Source organism: Cherax quadricarinatus, chromosome 66 (assembly GCF_038502225.1).
Source record: "Cherax quadricarinatus isolate ZL_2023a chromosome 66, ASM3850222v1, whole genome shotgun sequence".
Taxonomy (NCBI): domain Eukaryota; kingdom Metazoa; phylum Arthropoda; class Malacostraca; order Decapoda; family Parastacidae; genus Cherax; species Cherax quadricarinatus.
Window position 1 is genome coordinate 13,715,506 of NC_091357.1, and position 15,485 is coordinate 13,730,990.

The 15,485-nt window shown below is 38.8% G+C and overlaps 1 protein-coding gene across 6 annotated transcripts in view; it reads left to right on the forward strand.

The window, feature by feature from the left end:
* The window catches only part of Setd3 (SET domain containing 3), a 79,686-nt gene that overhangs the window by 41,046 nt on the left and 23,155 nt on the right, over positions 1 to 15,485 (forward strand). For all 6 annotated transcript variants that reach the window (XM_070099103.1, XM_070099108.1, XM_070099105.1 and 3 more), the window contains 3 exons: positions 1,915 to 2,038; positions 10,142 to 10,253; positions 11,351 to 11,492. In XM_070099103.1, the coding sequence (XP_069955204.1) occupies positions 1,915 to 2,038; positions 10,142 to 10,253; positions 11,351 to 11,492 (378 nt within the window). The remainder of the gene's footprint in view (positions 1 to 1,914; positions 2,039 to 10,141; positions 10,254 to 11,350; positions 11,493 to 15,485) is intronic.

A 15,485-nucleotide genomic window follows, 5' to 3' on the forward strand; every position in this document is an offset into this window, starting at 1 on the left:
CTTTTACATTTAGTAATATATACAGGAGAAGGGGTTACTAACCCCTTGCTCCCGGCATTTTAGTCGCCTCTTACAACACGTATGGCTTACAGAAGAAGAATTCTGTTCCACTTCCCCATGGAAGTAAGAGGAAATAAACAAGAACAAGAACTAGAAAGAAAATAGAAGAAAACCCAGAAGGGTGTGTGTATATACATATATGCTTGTACATATATGTGTAGTGTGACCTAAGTGCAGGTAGAAGTAGCAAGACATACATGAAATCTTGCACGTTTATGAGACAGACAAAAGACACCAGCAATCCTACCATCATGTAAAACAATTACAGGCTTTCGTTGTACACTCTCTTGAAAGGACGGTAGTACCTCCCTGGGTGGTTGCTGTTTACCAACCTACTACCTAGGATGGCCCTGTATATATTACTAAATTTAAAAAGAGAAACTTTTGTTTTTTTCTTTTTAGGTCACCCTGCCTTGGTGGGATACGGCTGGTTTGTTGGAAAAAAAAAAAAAGATTTTAATGGGAAAGGTATTTTATCCTGGATTGTTTCATGGGAATGCCTAATAGCATTCACCACAGTGACTGCTACATAATGAGTATTACCAGGAGAGTGGGATCAACCTAGATGACTATTTTAACCCTTTCAGGGTCCACAGGCCCTCTCAGAGACTTGTTCTGAGGGTCCCCCAAATTTAAAAAAAAAAATAATTATTTTTTTCTTATGAAAAGATAGAGAAACTTTTCCCGATCATAATGACACCAAAAGTGTCAAATTTGATGGAAAACTTACGGAATTATGCTCTCGCGAAGTTAGCGGTCTCAACGGTGTTGACACATCGGCGATTTTGCCCACTTTGAGCCCTATTTTCGGCCAATTCCAATGTACTAGTCGACAAAAATCATAACTATTTCGCTAAATTCCACTTTTTCTATCGAATGAGTACAAGAAACCACCAATTTACCAATTTCAACTATCCAGTACAGTGGTCAGAATTTAGCAATTTTGCCAGTTTCACACAAATTTCAGAAGATGCCAATTTCCAAATAGGGTCCAGAATAAACAAGAAAGACATTCCTGGCTCTAAAATAACATTTCCTCTGTTCATTAGTCACGTCCTCACGCCCCTCTTACATTCTTTTGCTTTCCATTTTGAATTTTTATTCTCACAAAATATAGAAGATTTACTGTTATGCAGACTACTGCATTAGTGTAGAAATGGTATAAATACTATCGGCGCACTTGTGGAAGAATATTAGACTCATCAGTTGACGTGTATTGGAAGCCTATCATGATTTGTTTACTTTTGAACTTTCGTAAAAATTGAACATTTCTGCTACTTTGAGCTCAATTTCAAGGTACTTTTCATTGTAAAACCAGTCAAAATCATCTCAATTTCTGTAATATGTCTTCCATTCTATACAATGAGACAAAGAATACTAGAATACAACAATAAATACCATACGAAAATACTACAGTGCAAAGTCGCTGTTTTAATCCAAAACCACTGTCAGTTTTTTTTTTCTCATTACGCACTGTGTGCTGCAGGATTTTTTTATACTGCGCACACTGACCACATAGACCCATTCTTTCATATGTAGGCCTACCAGCTTTCTCTCACTAGATTTAAAGGCGCTAGAATTTATGAGTACTAGTACGTCATGGACCCTGGTGCGTAAGCCATACTAGTACGGCCGAAACCCTGAAAGGGTTAAGGTATAATCTCAATAAATTTGATGTATAATTGCACTTGGTGTGTTTATGTACATGCATGAGTGCATATGTATGTATGTACATATACAGTTTGCCTTGGGAAATGGCTGATGTGGTAAAGCAAAAAATACATATGCTAGTTGTTAATGGAAGTTATTTATCTGTTAGGTGATATAATAAGAAGATAAAAATTTTACTTTCAGAAGAAGCAGTGAAGCAGTTTCGAAATATCGCTCGACAGTATTCCTATTTTTATCGTATTCTACATTCATTGCCGGAAGCAAAAAGTTGGCCTATTAAAGATTACTTTACATATAATGCATATAGGTGAGTTAAGTACTGTATTGCTTTATGGCTTCTAGCTTTGTGGAAAGTAGGTAACATGAATGGAGGCTTAGCCTATGGTATGTTTATAAACTGGCAGTTGGAGACAGTAAGGTGTGCAAGAGGGTAACAGCAGCAAAAATTAGAATAGCCAGAAATATTCATGAGGAAATGAATATGGAGAATGTTCAAAAGTAGAGCATTTGTCTTAGTTACACATTATTTTTCCTCAGCACATTATATGCACTGATTTTTTAAATTTAACTTTTAATTAGACTATTCTCTTGCTGTTTAAAAACATTACTGATTTCTTCAGTTTCTTCCTTCATTCTGTTACTTCACTGTGTTGTTACTTAGACATGTGCATCTAGTATTTCTTTTGTGTTTAGTACTTGTATTTCTGTCTGAACCATGGGGACCAACTTTTGGAATACAATATGCCACACTTCTTCCTACCTATTACTTGCTTCTAATTTCCCCAGGAATTCTGTTATTCTCCATTAAGCCCCTAGTTTGCCTCTGCCCAAACAACTGTTCTCACCAGGGGGTTGGGCACTGGCATCCTCTAAGGTTGCATGACCCACAACAGCACATTTGCCATCCTATGACCACAACGTATATGTAGTTCACATGCCCTCACATCTGCTCTCTTATTACTCTGCAGTCTCAAATGGATTCATCCATCTTGACCTCCTTGATTGTCTTTGATTTGCAGAAAACCTGGTACTCTTGACAAGTTTTTCTGATGCCCATGAAGTTAGTTTGTTTACTGCATAAGACCTTAGCTAGCTGTGTTATCTGCCTGACTTGATGTTGAAATTATATTGTGTGGGGGTTGGGTCTTGGTGGCCACTACATGATTCATCTTAATGTGGGTGTTGTTGTGAAGGCTTACTCAGCCCTGTAACAACTTCAGTCAGTATTACCAAGGCTGGCTCCTCCTCAGGAAAAATAATGAATAGAAAAAGAAATAATAATTCACAAAGATAAACACTTTATTATTTATTAAAGCAAACATAAAACAATAAAACATGAAAGGTATATCCTATTTGAAAGAAAAATGAAAAATGAAATGAATAAAATAACATTTGAACTCAACGCTAATATATATAGGGGTGTCTGGTGTTGGTGACACTGCGTATTGTTGAAATCGTAGCAGTTGCTGATGATTGGGGGGGGGGTCGCAGGTGTTGGTTACAACCCACCGGTTCGTTCTTCACAGTATAGCCATGAGTATTCTATCCCGATGACAGGAAAGCAGGTTCTTTACCGCTGCAATGATGAGGGGTTACGTCCTGCAATTTCATACAGGTGCACAGGTAATTAAATCCAAAAAGGGGAAGTCTCAGGACGTTAGTTCATCTCCATCAATTCTACTCGTTGATTGGCAGGTGACCCTCTCTGTCATCCAAGCTGGTAAGATAGACAGGTTACCCACTGCTTAAGAAATCAATCTCCATGATAAGTACAATACCTAAAAGACGTGGTGATCATTACAACAGTCAACCTAGAGCAAGACTGAAAGGACTAAGTTTATTATTGGTCAAAAGTGAAGCTTTCAACCAATAAATCCACTAGAATACAAGGCAGGCATGTACTTACAGTAGTGCTGGGAGCTGTGAGTCTAGTGATTACTGTTTGGACTGGAGCCCCACACGTCACCTTTTGGGGGGGCGGGGGGAAGAAGGAGGGGAAGGGATAGCGGGAGCTAGACTGACCCTACCTTAACAAGCAGCCGGCAATCAAACTATCACTTTAGGGGTGGGGGAGAAAAGGCGGGAATAGCGGGAGCTGGACTTACCCTACCTTAACAAGTAGCCGGCAATGAAACTATTGCGGCGGCGGCAGCGGCAACAGGAACCTTGTCCTCTATTTTTACTTCTACCTGAGGTTCCCAGCAGCCCAGTGATGACCTAATCAAGACCCACATAACACTAACATGTGTGGATACCCAGAATAATATAAATCAACTGCAGAAATCACCCAAAAGTTCACAAATTACCAACTAATAGGACTCGTACTACCACGTCCTACCCCGCTGCCACTGAAGTGATACTCCACAACATTCACCCATCGCCTATTATTCACCTGAAGCCACAGCCAATGGACAAGGGTCAGAGCAATAAAAGAAGATCCAGTAACCAGCTAAGGACTCCTAACATCAAAGGTGAGAGCAGTAATAACACGAGGAAAACTTGTGGTACTGCCAGCCAGGACACAACCCTCATCACCCACCGGCATCACCACAACACACGACAGACAACAACAAACATGGCCGCCGTCACAGTCCAAGGTAACTCCTTCCCAGTATTTGATGTCAAGAAGATCACCGACCCAGAAATAGCTAAACTCCTTACGATTCAGAACCAAACGATCACCAAACTAACTCAAGAAATGCAGGAACTAAAAGCTAGCAATGCAGATTACCTCAACAAGATCACTGCTCTAGAACATAAACTAGACACACTGGAACAACAAAGCAACACCCACACCCAGTCCCTAGACACCATCAACACACTAAAAGACCAAGTCACCCTACTTACTACCAACATTACAGAGGAAAGATCAAGAGTAGACCAACAACTTGCCAATGTCATAACCAACTTCCAAGACCATAATGACCAACAGCAGCTATCTGATGCTGTTGTAGTTAACAGCAAACATCTCCCACCCACAGTCACCCAAGAGACCTGCATGGAGACCACCCTGCAGCTTATCAAGGACCACCTTCACCTTAACATACGTAGTGACGACCTAAAGGATTGCAAACTGATGGGCTACCAAGCAGGTAAAAAAACAGTGCTGTTAAAATTCCAAACTAGCCTACAAAGAAACAACCTACTAAAAACATCTATTTCTATGAAAACTGATGTTTACGTCAATGAGTGCCTTACCAAAATAAGATAAAACCTTCTTTATCGGCTAAGAAAATTATGCTATGCCCCAAAAATCCACCAGTGCTTTGTGAGGGATGGAAAAATCACAGTTAGGAAACAGCCCACTGGGAAGAGATACTTCATCTCTACAGAACATGACCTTAAAACATTCCTAAGTGAGGCTGGACTAACAGAATCAGAGTAAAGTGCAGATAATACCCACAGTCCACAGTTAGTGTTATATTGTCATAAATTTGTGCCCCCCTAAAATTCTAATACCCCAACTACTATTGATTGTCATTGTTGTATTCAACGACCATTATACCTCATAGTCTTAATTTGTTTAATATCTACAGAATCTATCTTCTTTTTTTACAACTTACCGCATCACTGTTCCATCTTATTTTATTATAAACTAGCCATAACTTATCCTCAATAATTCTACCTCACTTTAAGAAATACTCAATTGCCCAATTTTATTCTAAAATCCCTATTATTGCCCAATTTTGCTTTAAACTATATTGATCAAACTTATTGTAAACTTCTTTTATTGACCATTTTATTCTATACTTTTTTAAACTAGTATTTTCAACTACAACTTTTATATTATCCTGTCTACCATCTTACTAGCATATTATAACCAAGTCATTGCCATTTTTATTTTTATCATTTTTTTTTTTATTCTTCTTTTGCTACCTTAACTTGTATATTTTATCTTGTCAATTTAAATCTAGTTATACTCTAATTCTTGTAAACAACTTATATAAGACCTTAGTGCAATTACAATGGAGAGTCTTGTGCCTTTTTTATATTATTAGATTAAACTCAGTTGTACTATAGTCAATACCAAATTCATTATATTAGACCATAGTGCAATTACTAGTGAGAGACTGGTGCTATTTTAAATTTGTATTTTTATATTATTAGATTAAATCTAGTTGTACTATAGCTCATTCTAGCTCAAAACATAGACTCCACAAAAGTCATTATATTAGACCTTAGTGCAATTACAAGTGAGAGTATTGTTCTATTTTAAATTTGTATTTTTATATTACTAGTTTATACCTAGTTGTACTTTAGTTCATTCCAGCACAACACATAGACAACATCAACTTCATTATGTGTAGTAGTGACTATACTCAATATGACCAAAATACTCTAGCTATATACTTATCCAAACTTCCCACCACTACAGATATCAGTACTAGAACTCAACACACAACTCAGGATATAAATAACCATAATTTAAACATAGAAGATGATTGATCACATTGACCCTGATCTAAACCTCCATAATCTGACACCCAATCAAAACCTATTGGAAAGTAACTGCCTTTATTACACAGCATCACAAGCCAGCACTAACCTAAACAATGCTAAAAGTCTATCAGTACTTAACTACAACATCAGGTCCTTAAGCAAACACTATGATGACCTCCTGGCACTCCTTGAATCACTAAAGACACCCTTCTCCTGCATTATTCTTACTGAGACCTGGCTTAAGCAGGACACAATAGATATCTACCCTCTACCAGGATACACAGCAATTCACAACTGCAGACCAAACCAAGTTGGGGGTGGTATTGCAATCTATTACTCTAACCAGTTATCTTGTATTAGCACCACTTGCTTTAGTGATGAATATGGGGAATACATTTTTGCTAATTTTACTGTAAAAAACCTTAAGACACCTATAACAATCGGTGCTATTTACCGGATACCTCACACAAACATCCCAAATTTCAGTGAGAAATTAAAGTCACTAATAACAAACAGACAAATGAATAAGCACCACCTTCTCTTAGCTGGAGACTTCAACATCAACCTTGGCTTACTAGATCAGCCTGTAACTGATTTCATCAACAATATGAACAACACACTTCTCATACCAACAATAACTAAACCAACCAGGCTCACTTGAGACAAGTGCAACCATAATAGACCACATGGACCAATATACTAGCCCGCCTTAATTCAGGGATAATCACAGATAGCACTACAGACCACTACCCTACCTTCCTCCTGACAAACCTTAGTAAACCACCACTTGAATACAACAAAGTCTCATTTAGACTCCATGACGAGGCCTCAATAAGGAAGTTCACAGCTGACCTAGAGATTGTTGACTGGCCTACAGAATTCTCCAAGGCCAATGGTATTGATGACTGGATAGACATTTTTCTTAACAAATTACTTAGACTATACAACAAACATTGTCCTATTAAAACGAAACAGATCACAAACAAACGGCTTGGTTGCCCATGGCTAACCAGCACCATTCTGAAATCCATTGACAAGAAACACCAATATGAAAAGTAATATAGACAGGGCTTAATACACAAAGATATTCTTAAACACTATTCATCAGTTCTCACCAAAGTAATAAAGAAAGCCAAACAACTATACTACTCCAGTAGATTCACAGACACTAGAGGAGATATAAAAAAGACCTGGAAAACACTCTCTCAGATTATAGGGACCCACAAACTGAAAAAAACCAAGAATATTGTCCTAACTAAACCTAATGAAACACCACTACATCCCACTGACACAGCTAACAAGATAAACGACTTCTTCTCAACCATAGGATCTAATCTCGCCAATAAAATCCCACATACCAATGCCCATGCCTGGGACTACCTAGATGGGAATTTCCCAAATTCCTTCTATCTTGCACCAACTGAGCCCTCAGAAGTCACCGAGATTATAAAGTCACACTTAAAAACAACTCAGGGAATCTATCTAATGTCCCACCATTACTGTACAAGCGAGCGGCCCATATCCTTTCGCATGCTATTTCATTACTTTTTAACACGTCACTAGAAACTAGCATTTTCCCGAAACTACTCAAGATGGCAAGGGTTACTCCAATACATAAAGGTGGTGACCCTACAGACTTAAACAACTATAGGCCAATATCAAACTTACCATTGCTATCCAAAATCTTTGAGAAACTCGTGCACAGGAGACTATATTCATTTATAACAGCACAAAACATACTCAACCCCTGCCAATTTGGATTCAGGAAAAATAAAAGCACTAATGATGCAATCATAAAAATGCTAGATCTGCTTTACACAGCATTGGAAAATAAGGAATATCCACTAGGAATTTTTATTGACCTAAGAAAAGCTTTTGACACAGTAGACCACGACATCCTACTCCACAAACTTGACCATTACGGTATAAGAGGCCATGCGCTTGCTTATTTCAAATCTTACCTTACTAATAGGTATCAGTATGTCACCATTAAAGACACAGCATCAACAACACGGCCACTTGATACTGGAGTTCCGCAGGGAAGTGTCCTTGGTCCCCTGCTCTTCCTCATATACATCAATGATCTTCCAAACGTATCTCAACACCTGAAACCCATTCTCTTTGCTGACGACACGACTTACGTCATCTCTCACCCTAATCTTGCCACCCTCAACACCATTGTTAACGAGGAGCTGATCAAAATATCGACTTGGATGACAGCCAATAAACTTACGCTTAACACTGACAAAACCTACTATATTATGTTTGGTAGCAGAGCAGGAGATGCACAAATTAACATTAAGATCGACAACACTCTAATTACCAGACATAATGAGGGCAAATTCCTAGGCCTATACCTTGACAACAACCTGAATTTCAGCACCCATATCCAACACATAACCAAAAAAGTATCCAAAACGGTTGGGATCCTCTCCAAGATACGATACTACGTGCCACAAAATGCCCTTCTCACACTATACCACTCACTTATTTATCCATACCTCACCTATGCTATTTGTACTTGGGGACCAACTGCAGCAACACACCTAAAGCCAATAATAACCCAACAAAAAGCTGCAGTAAGAATAATCACTAAATCCCATCCCTGGCAACACACCCCCCCCACTCTTCATAGTTCTAAACTTACTCCCTGTTCAGTACATCCACACTTATTACTGTGCAATCTACATCTACAGGACCTTAAACTCCAATATCAACCTTGACCTAAAATGCTTTCTTGATAGTTGTGACAGAACCCACAGGCATAACACCAGACACAAACATCTCTACGACATTCCCCGTGTCTGACTAAACATTTACAAAAATTCAATGTATGTCAAAGGCCCTAAAATCTGGAACACCCTACCTGAGAACTCTAGAACTGCAGACATATTCATCACCTTCAAAACTACCATTAGAAAACATCTTATCTCCCTGATACACCCCATCAACTAACTACACGAATACCACCTGGTGGTTCACACTTACACTCGCTCACCCATTTGACCATAAACAGAAATATTAATCTCAATCTTAAAATAATGAATCCTATGATACTCCAATACTGAAACTATGTACTGTGCCAAAACAAAAGCATTCACATTGCTAAACTCACAAACTAGTATTTAGTCACTTAGCCATAATACCAACTTACCTCATAATTTGTAATATTTTAAAATAAAGAATTAAACTAAGTCTGCCCGAAATGCCTAGCCATGCTAGGCGTTCTAGTGGTACACTGTAATCATTATTTAACTACATGTAAACCACACAACAACCAAATTCTGTAAATTCAACATTGTAATCTTTATAGAGAATAAACTTTGAATATACTCCCTCGCTACTTTTCCCTCACAGTTGTTGTGGGGGGTTTTCTGCCCAGTGTTAAATTTATTACATGTGCATAGCTTAGATAAATAGGGAGGTACAGTTTTGAGAGCCATTTTCCTATTGTCTCTGATTTCCCCTAGTGCTGCTTCCCATCTCACTTGCTACCCATTATGGTCTATCTCAGTGTGGCTGTGGCAGGGTGCCTCTAGAGATTGTTCCTGAGTTATTCTGCAGGGTCTTCTTCAGAATATTCATACCATTGCTTCTATATGTCATACCTTTTAGATAAGAGTTTTTTACATACTGTACATTTTTCCCCCACTTCATTTTATCTTTTCATTTTCTTACCTGGAGTTTACCTGGAGAGGGTTTCGGGGGTCAACGCCCCCACGGCCCGGTATGAAAAATTCTGTTTTCATAAGCTATTTTCTGATTTTTTTTCTGCTGGGGAAACTGCCATTTATTGTGTCATATAATTACTTATTATTATTTTATCCATTAATTTATCAGTTGCTCTTGGTATTAAATATGGTAAGCACTCATTGCCTTTGAATGGAGTAACCCTTATCATTTACACTTTGTATGTAATAATGATTATTAATATTACCAATTGATATAATCCGATATATTGTGTCTACAGATGGGCTGTCTCAACAGTGATGACACGCCAGAATCGCATACCATGTAAAGGATCCAGTGGCCAGTTGGCGCTCATCCCAGCCTGGGATATGGCAAACCATCAGCAAGGGATTGTGAGTATATTCTTCAGTATGTATATACGTGTGTGTGTGTGTGTGTGTGTGTGTGTGTGTGTGTGTGTGTTTTTAACACACTGGACATCTCCCACCAAGGCAGGGTGACCTAAAAAGGAAGAAACACTTTCACCATCACTCATTCTTATCTTGTCTTGCCAGAGGGAATACCAGTACTACAGTTCAAAATTGCAAATATCCTCACCTCTCCTTCAGAGTGCAGGCACTGCACTACTTAATGGAAGAAAGGCAATTTTCTTTGAGATAGCTATTCTCTGTTATATTATCAAGAGTATTATTAAGAGTATGTCACAATACTGTAATGAATTCAGTTCACTATTAACTCTAATTTTGAGAGAAGCTTTAGACAGTATTTTGGCTTATCCTAAAACATCATATCAAGATATGAGTGTCTTGACCTTTATCATGTCTTGACATAATAAAGGTCCAGAATGAACTGAAACATCATCTAAAATTTCTTCTCCAAACTATGAGTTAATAGTGAATTTAAATAATCATCTGTCATATTCCTTATACAAGAAAAAACTGTTACTGAAAATTAACAATAAAATGCTCAAGTCATTACAATAGGAGGCTTCACCTACAAAGAAATACAGACTGGAAAGTCTAGAGGCTAAAATGGAAAGGGAATAGGTAATGAGCTCCTCAATTTTAACGAAAAGTCCTACAGTACATGTATCAGATCAGCTAAGTCACTTGAATAAGGCAACAGTCAGTCAATAATATAGTAGATCTAGTACTGTATGTGCTTGAATAAGGAACAATGTAAAGTATTGGAATCTGCTATACTTGGGAAAAAAAAGATCATGTTCTCTTAGAGATAAGGTAATGTGTGTTGAAATGTTTTAACTGGGAAGGACCAATACAAACACAAGATGTACTGTACTACATTACAGAGCAGGAAAGTGTGCTGATCGAGGCCAGTACTTCAGTGAAATCAAATTGAGCAAAATAATGCTTGGGACAGATTTAAATACAGTACTGTACTGTACTGAATTTCTTAATAGTGTTACTCCTTGCTTTTCCATCCCATTCAATCACATAGTAATACTAGGCACTAATATACGTTTTTTTAGTACTCAACAGATTATGACGATGAAAAAAACTGCAGTGTCTGCCTGGCACAAAGAGACTTTAAGGCAGGGGATCAGTTCACGATATATTACAGTCAGCGTCCCAACACTGAACTTTTTCTTCATAATGGCTTTGTATATAGAGGTATGCATTATGATTGGTCAGCATATGTTATTGTTTAGTATTGATTCTGTGTGACCTCCATGTGTGTATTTGTTTCTCCATGAATATAATAATAATAATGTTCTGAAAACTTTTAATAAATGAATGTAACAGTTCACATGAAAAACTGGGACTTGTGCCCATAATCTGGTGGTTCAGTAACTGTCTTGATGGAAGTGAGCAGACATCACAATTCAGATGAATCTCTCAACTGCAGGCAGGATAAAAATTGAAATGTGTGCATGACTCGATGTTTTTAGCATGTTTGTGAGAAGGTGTGCCGGCAGATTAGTCCTTTTTTGTTCCATGCTAAACATTTGCAGCCATGTATAGCTACCTTACCAGTTATTTACAACAAAATGGAATGCTGCATGTGGTAATGCTGTTCAGTTTCAATCAGTTTTGCAGTTTTCGTTAACAGGCGGAGCAGATACAGGTCATAGTGTTATTGAATAGCCTTAGATCAAGAACATAAACTAAAATGAGGCAAGAGAAGCGATGGAAAAAATCAAATTTAAATACTGGAAGGACTTTGGGCATTGGATTAGGAGATCCTCAGCACTTATCCTGGCAGTTTTTCTAATAATTGTTTGTAAAATAATCAAGTAAATTATATTTCTTTTCTCAATGCTGTGGTACTCTGAGTTTACAGACTTTCAGTATATTGCAGCCTGTACCTTAAAATTTAGGGCACCAGTGGTAGGATCCTTGACACTGGTTCTTAAACCAAAACAGATTGGATTGTGTGCAGCCAGCAGTAACAGCCTGGTTGATCAGGCTCTGATCCACCAGGAGGCCTGGTCACAGACCGGGCCGCGGGGGCGTTGGCCCCCGGAACTCTCTCCAGGTAAACTCCAGAGTACATTTCAAAGTAAGAAAAACTTTTCTGTGAAGGGTTCGGTGAACCACTGTGACTGTCATGCTACCACATCAGCTATTCCTCCTCCATGTGTTATGACTGGTGATCTGAGCCTAATTGGGTCCTGGCATAACTGTAGAAAACAAGTATTCCCTTGAGAAAGGAGAAGGCAGGAGTATGTCATTTGATGTAAAAAGTGGTAAGGAAGTCCAAATACAGTGGACCCTCGCCTAACGAACGTATCGCATAATGTTAAATCTGCCTAATGAAGTGTTTGAGCATAAAAAATTTGCCCCGCCTAACGATAAAAAACTCGCCCAATGTGATTCGTCTGGGACCTGTCCACGCTGCCCCGTGAGTGCCAGTGTTTACAAGCCAGCCAGTGCGGTCGCATCTACACATACATTCGGTACATTTCACATTATCCCAGTGTTTTTAGTGCTTGTAACTGCAAAATAGGTCACCATGGACCCCAAGAAAGCTCTAGTGCCAACCCTGTGGTAAAAAGGGCGAGAATTAGTATGGAATTGTAAAAAGAGATTAAGGAAATGTGTGCAAAGTGGGTTGAACTGCAAACCTTTATGGATGAAAATCACCCTAACACAGCTATTGCAAGCTGTGCTGGTGGCTATTACAATGACAATGTTGTGGCCCATTTTAGGTAAATCTTAAAGGAATGTGAGGTACAGAGCTCTATGGACAGATTTGTTGTGCGACAGAGGTCCAGTGACTCTCAAGCTGGTCCTAGTGGCATTAAAAGAAGAGGGGAAGTAACCTCGGAAAAGGACTTGCTACCTCAAGTCCTCATGGAAGGGGATTCCCCTTCCAAACAATAACAACTTCCACCATCTCCCCTCCTCCCATCCCATCAATCACCACCAGATCTTCAATAAAGGTAAGTGTCATGTATTCTTTATTTAGTACAGTAGTAATTGTGCATGTCTTCTTTTTGGGTGCATAAAAATGTATATTTCATGTGGTAAATTTTTTTTTTCATACTTTGGTGTGTTAGGAACGGATTAATTTGGTTTCCATTATTTCTTATGGAGAAAATTAATTTGGCTAACGATGAGCTCTCAGGAACGGATTAATATCGTTAGGCGAGGGTCCACTGTACTAATAAAATTAAGGTATGGTTATTTCTAATATGTTACATTGAACTATTCACAGAAAGTAGTTTTGCTTCAAAACATATTACAGTATTTTTTTTCTTGGTTTTTGTGTTTATTCATCTCCTTGACTTTAGTAACTCTTCCTTATGCTTCACCTTTCCAAGTGTTTATTGTAGAGACCTGTTCTTATCCTTGTCTGCAGTTGCTGCTTTTTGTATTTCTTGAGATGGGCATTTCAAAATAGTGTACCTGCAAACCCTAACCTTTCAAACCCATGAAAATCAAGAGCTTATTATATTTTTATTATAAATTAATGTGTGTGTATCGGTCTGTTGAACTCAAACAATGGAACTATACTAGTATATTAGTGTTTCTACCAGTTTTACTAGGGTTATACAATTTGTTAACTGGATAAAGAAAATACAGATGTAGTATACACAGACTTTGCAAAAGCTTTCGACAAGTGTGACCATGGTGTAATAGCACACACAATGCGGGATAAAGGAATAATAGGAAAAGTTGGTAGATGGATCTGCAACTTCCTGACAAACAGAACACAAAGATCAGTAGTAAACAGAGCAAAGTCCCAGGCAGCCACGGTAAAAAGCTCTGTTCACAAGGCACAGTACTTGCTCCCATTCTATTCCTCATCCTCATTTCTGACATAGAGATGTAAGCCATAGCTCCGTGTCTTCCTTTGTGGATGACACCTGGATCACCATGGCAGTGACCTCCATCGAAGACACTGTGAGACTCCAAGCGGACATCAACCAAATCTTCGAATGGGCCAATCAAAACAATATGAAGTTCAACGAGGAGAAATTTCAACTACTCAGATATGGAAAACTTGAAGAAATTAAAAATGTGTCAGGGTATACCACAAATTCTGACCATACAATAGAGCAGAAAAGTAATGTGAAGGACCTGGGAGTAATAATGTCAGAGGATCTCACCTTCAAAGACCACAACAATGTATCTACCTCACCTGCTAGGAAAATGATAGGATGGATAATGAGAACCTTCAGAACTAGGGACGCCAAGCTCATGATTTTCTTCAAATCGCTTGTGCTCTCTAGGCTGGGATACTGCTGTACACTAATGGCCCCCTTCAAGGCTGGCGACATTGCAGACCTGGAGTGTACAAAGAACTTTCACGGCACACATAAGTGCAATAAGGCACATAAAACTACTGGGAACGGTTGAAGGTCCTTGATCTGTATTCCCTTGAACGCAAGCGAGAGAGATGCATGATAATATACACTTGGAAGGTCCTAGGGGCATTGGTACCAAACCTGCATACGAAAATCATTCCATGTGAAAGCAAAAGACTCAGCAGGAGATGCAACATTCCCCCGATGAAAAGCAGGGGTGCCACGAGCACACTGAAAGACAACACAATAAGTGTCCGGAGCCCAAGACTGTTCAATTGCCTCCCAGCATACATAAGGGGGATTACCAATAGACCCCTGGCTATCTTCAAGAAGGCACTGGAGAGGCACCTAAAGTCAGTACCTGACCAACCAGGCTGTGGTTTGTACATCAGCTTGCGTGCGGCCAGCAGTAACAGCCTGGTTGATCAGACCCTGATCCACCATGAGGCCTAGTCTCAAACTGGGCCGCAGGGGCGTTGACCCCCGAAACCCTCTCCAGGTAAACTGTACGTACTACTCTATGTAAACTAGGCTAAATAACTCGTATGACACCTGGACATTACTAATTCACTAATTTAGTAGATTTAAAATATGGAAATGGGAAGTACAATGCCTGCAGTTTAAGGGAAGAGTTTGGGATATTGGCAGTTTGGAGGGATGTCTGAATTGTCGTATCTGAGCGCCTCTGCAAAGACAGTGATTATATATGAGTGATGGTGAAAGTGTTGAATGATGATGAATGTTTTTTCTTTCTTTTTGGGTCACCCTGCCTCGGTGGGAAACGGCCGACGTTTTAAAAAAAAACTATGTATATACTGTAGAGAGCTAATATGCAATTAGCTGAATTACTGTA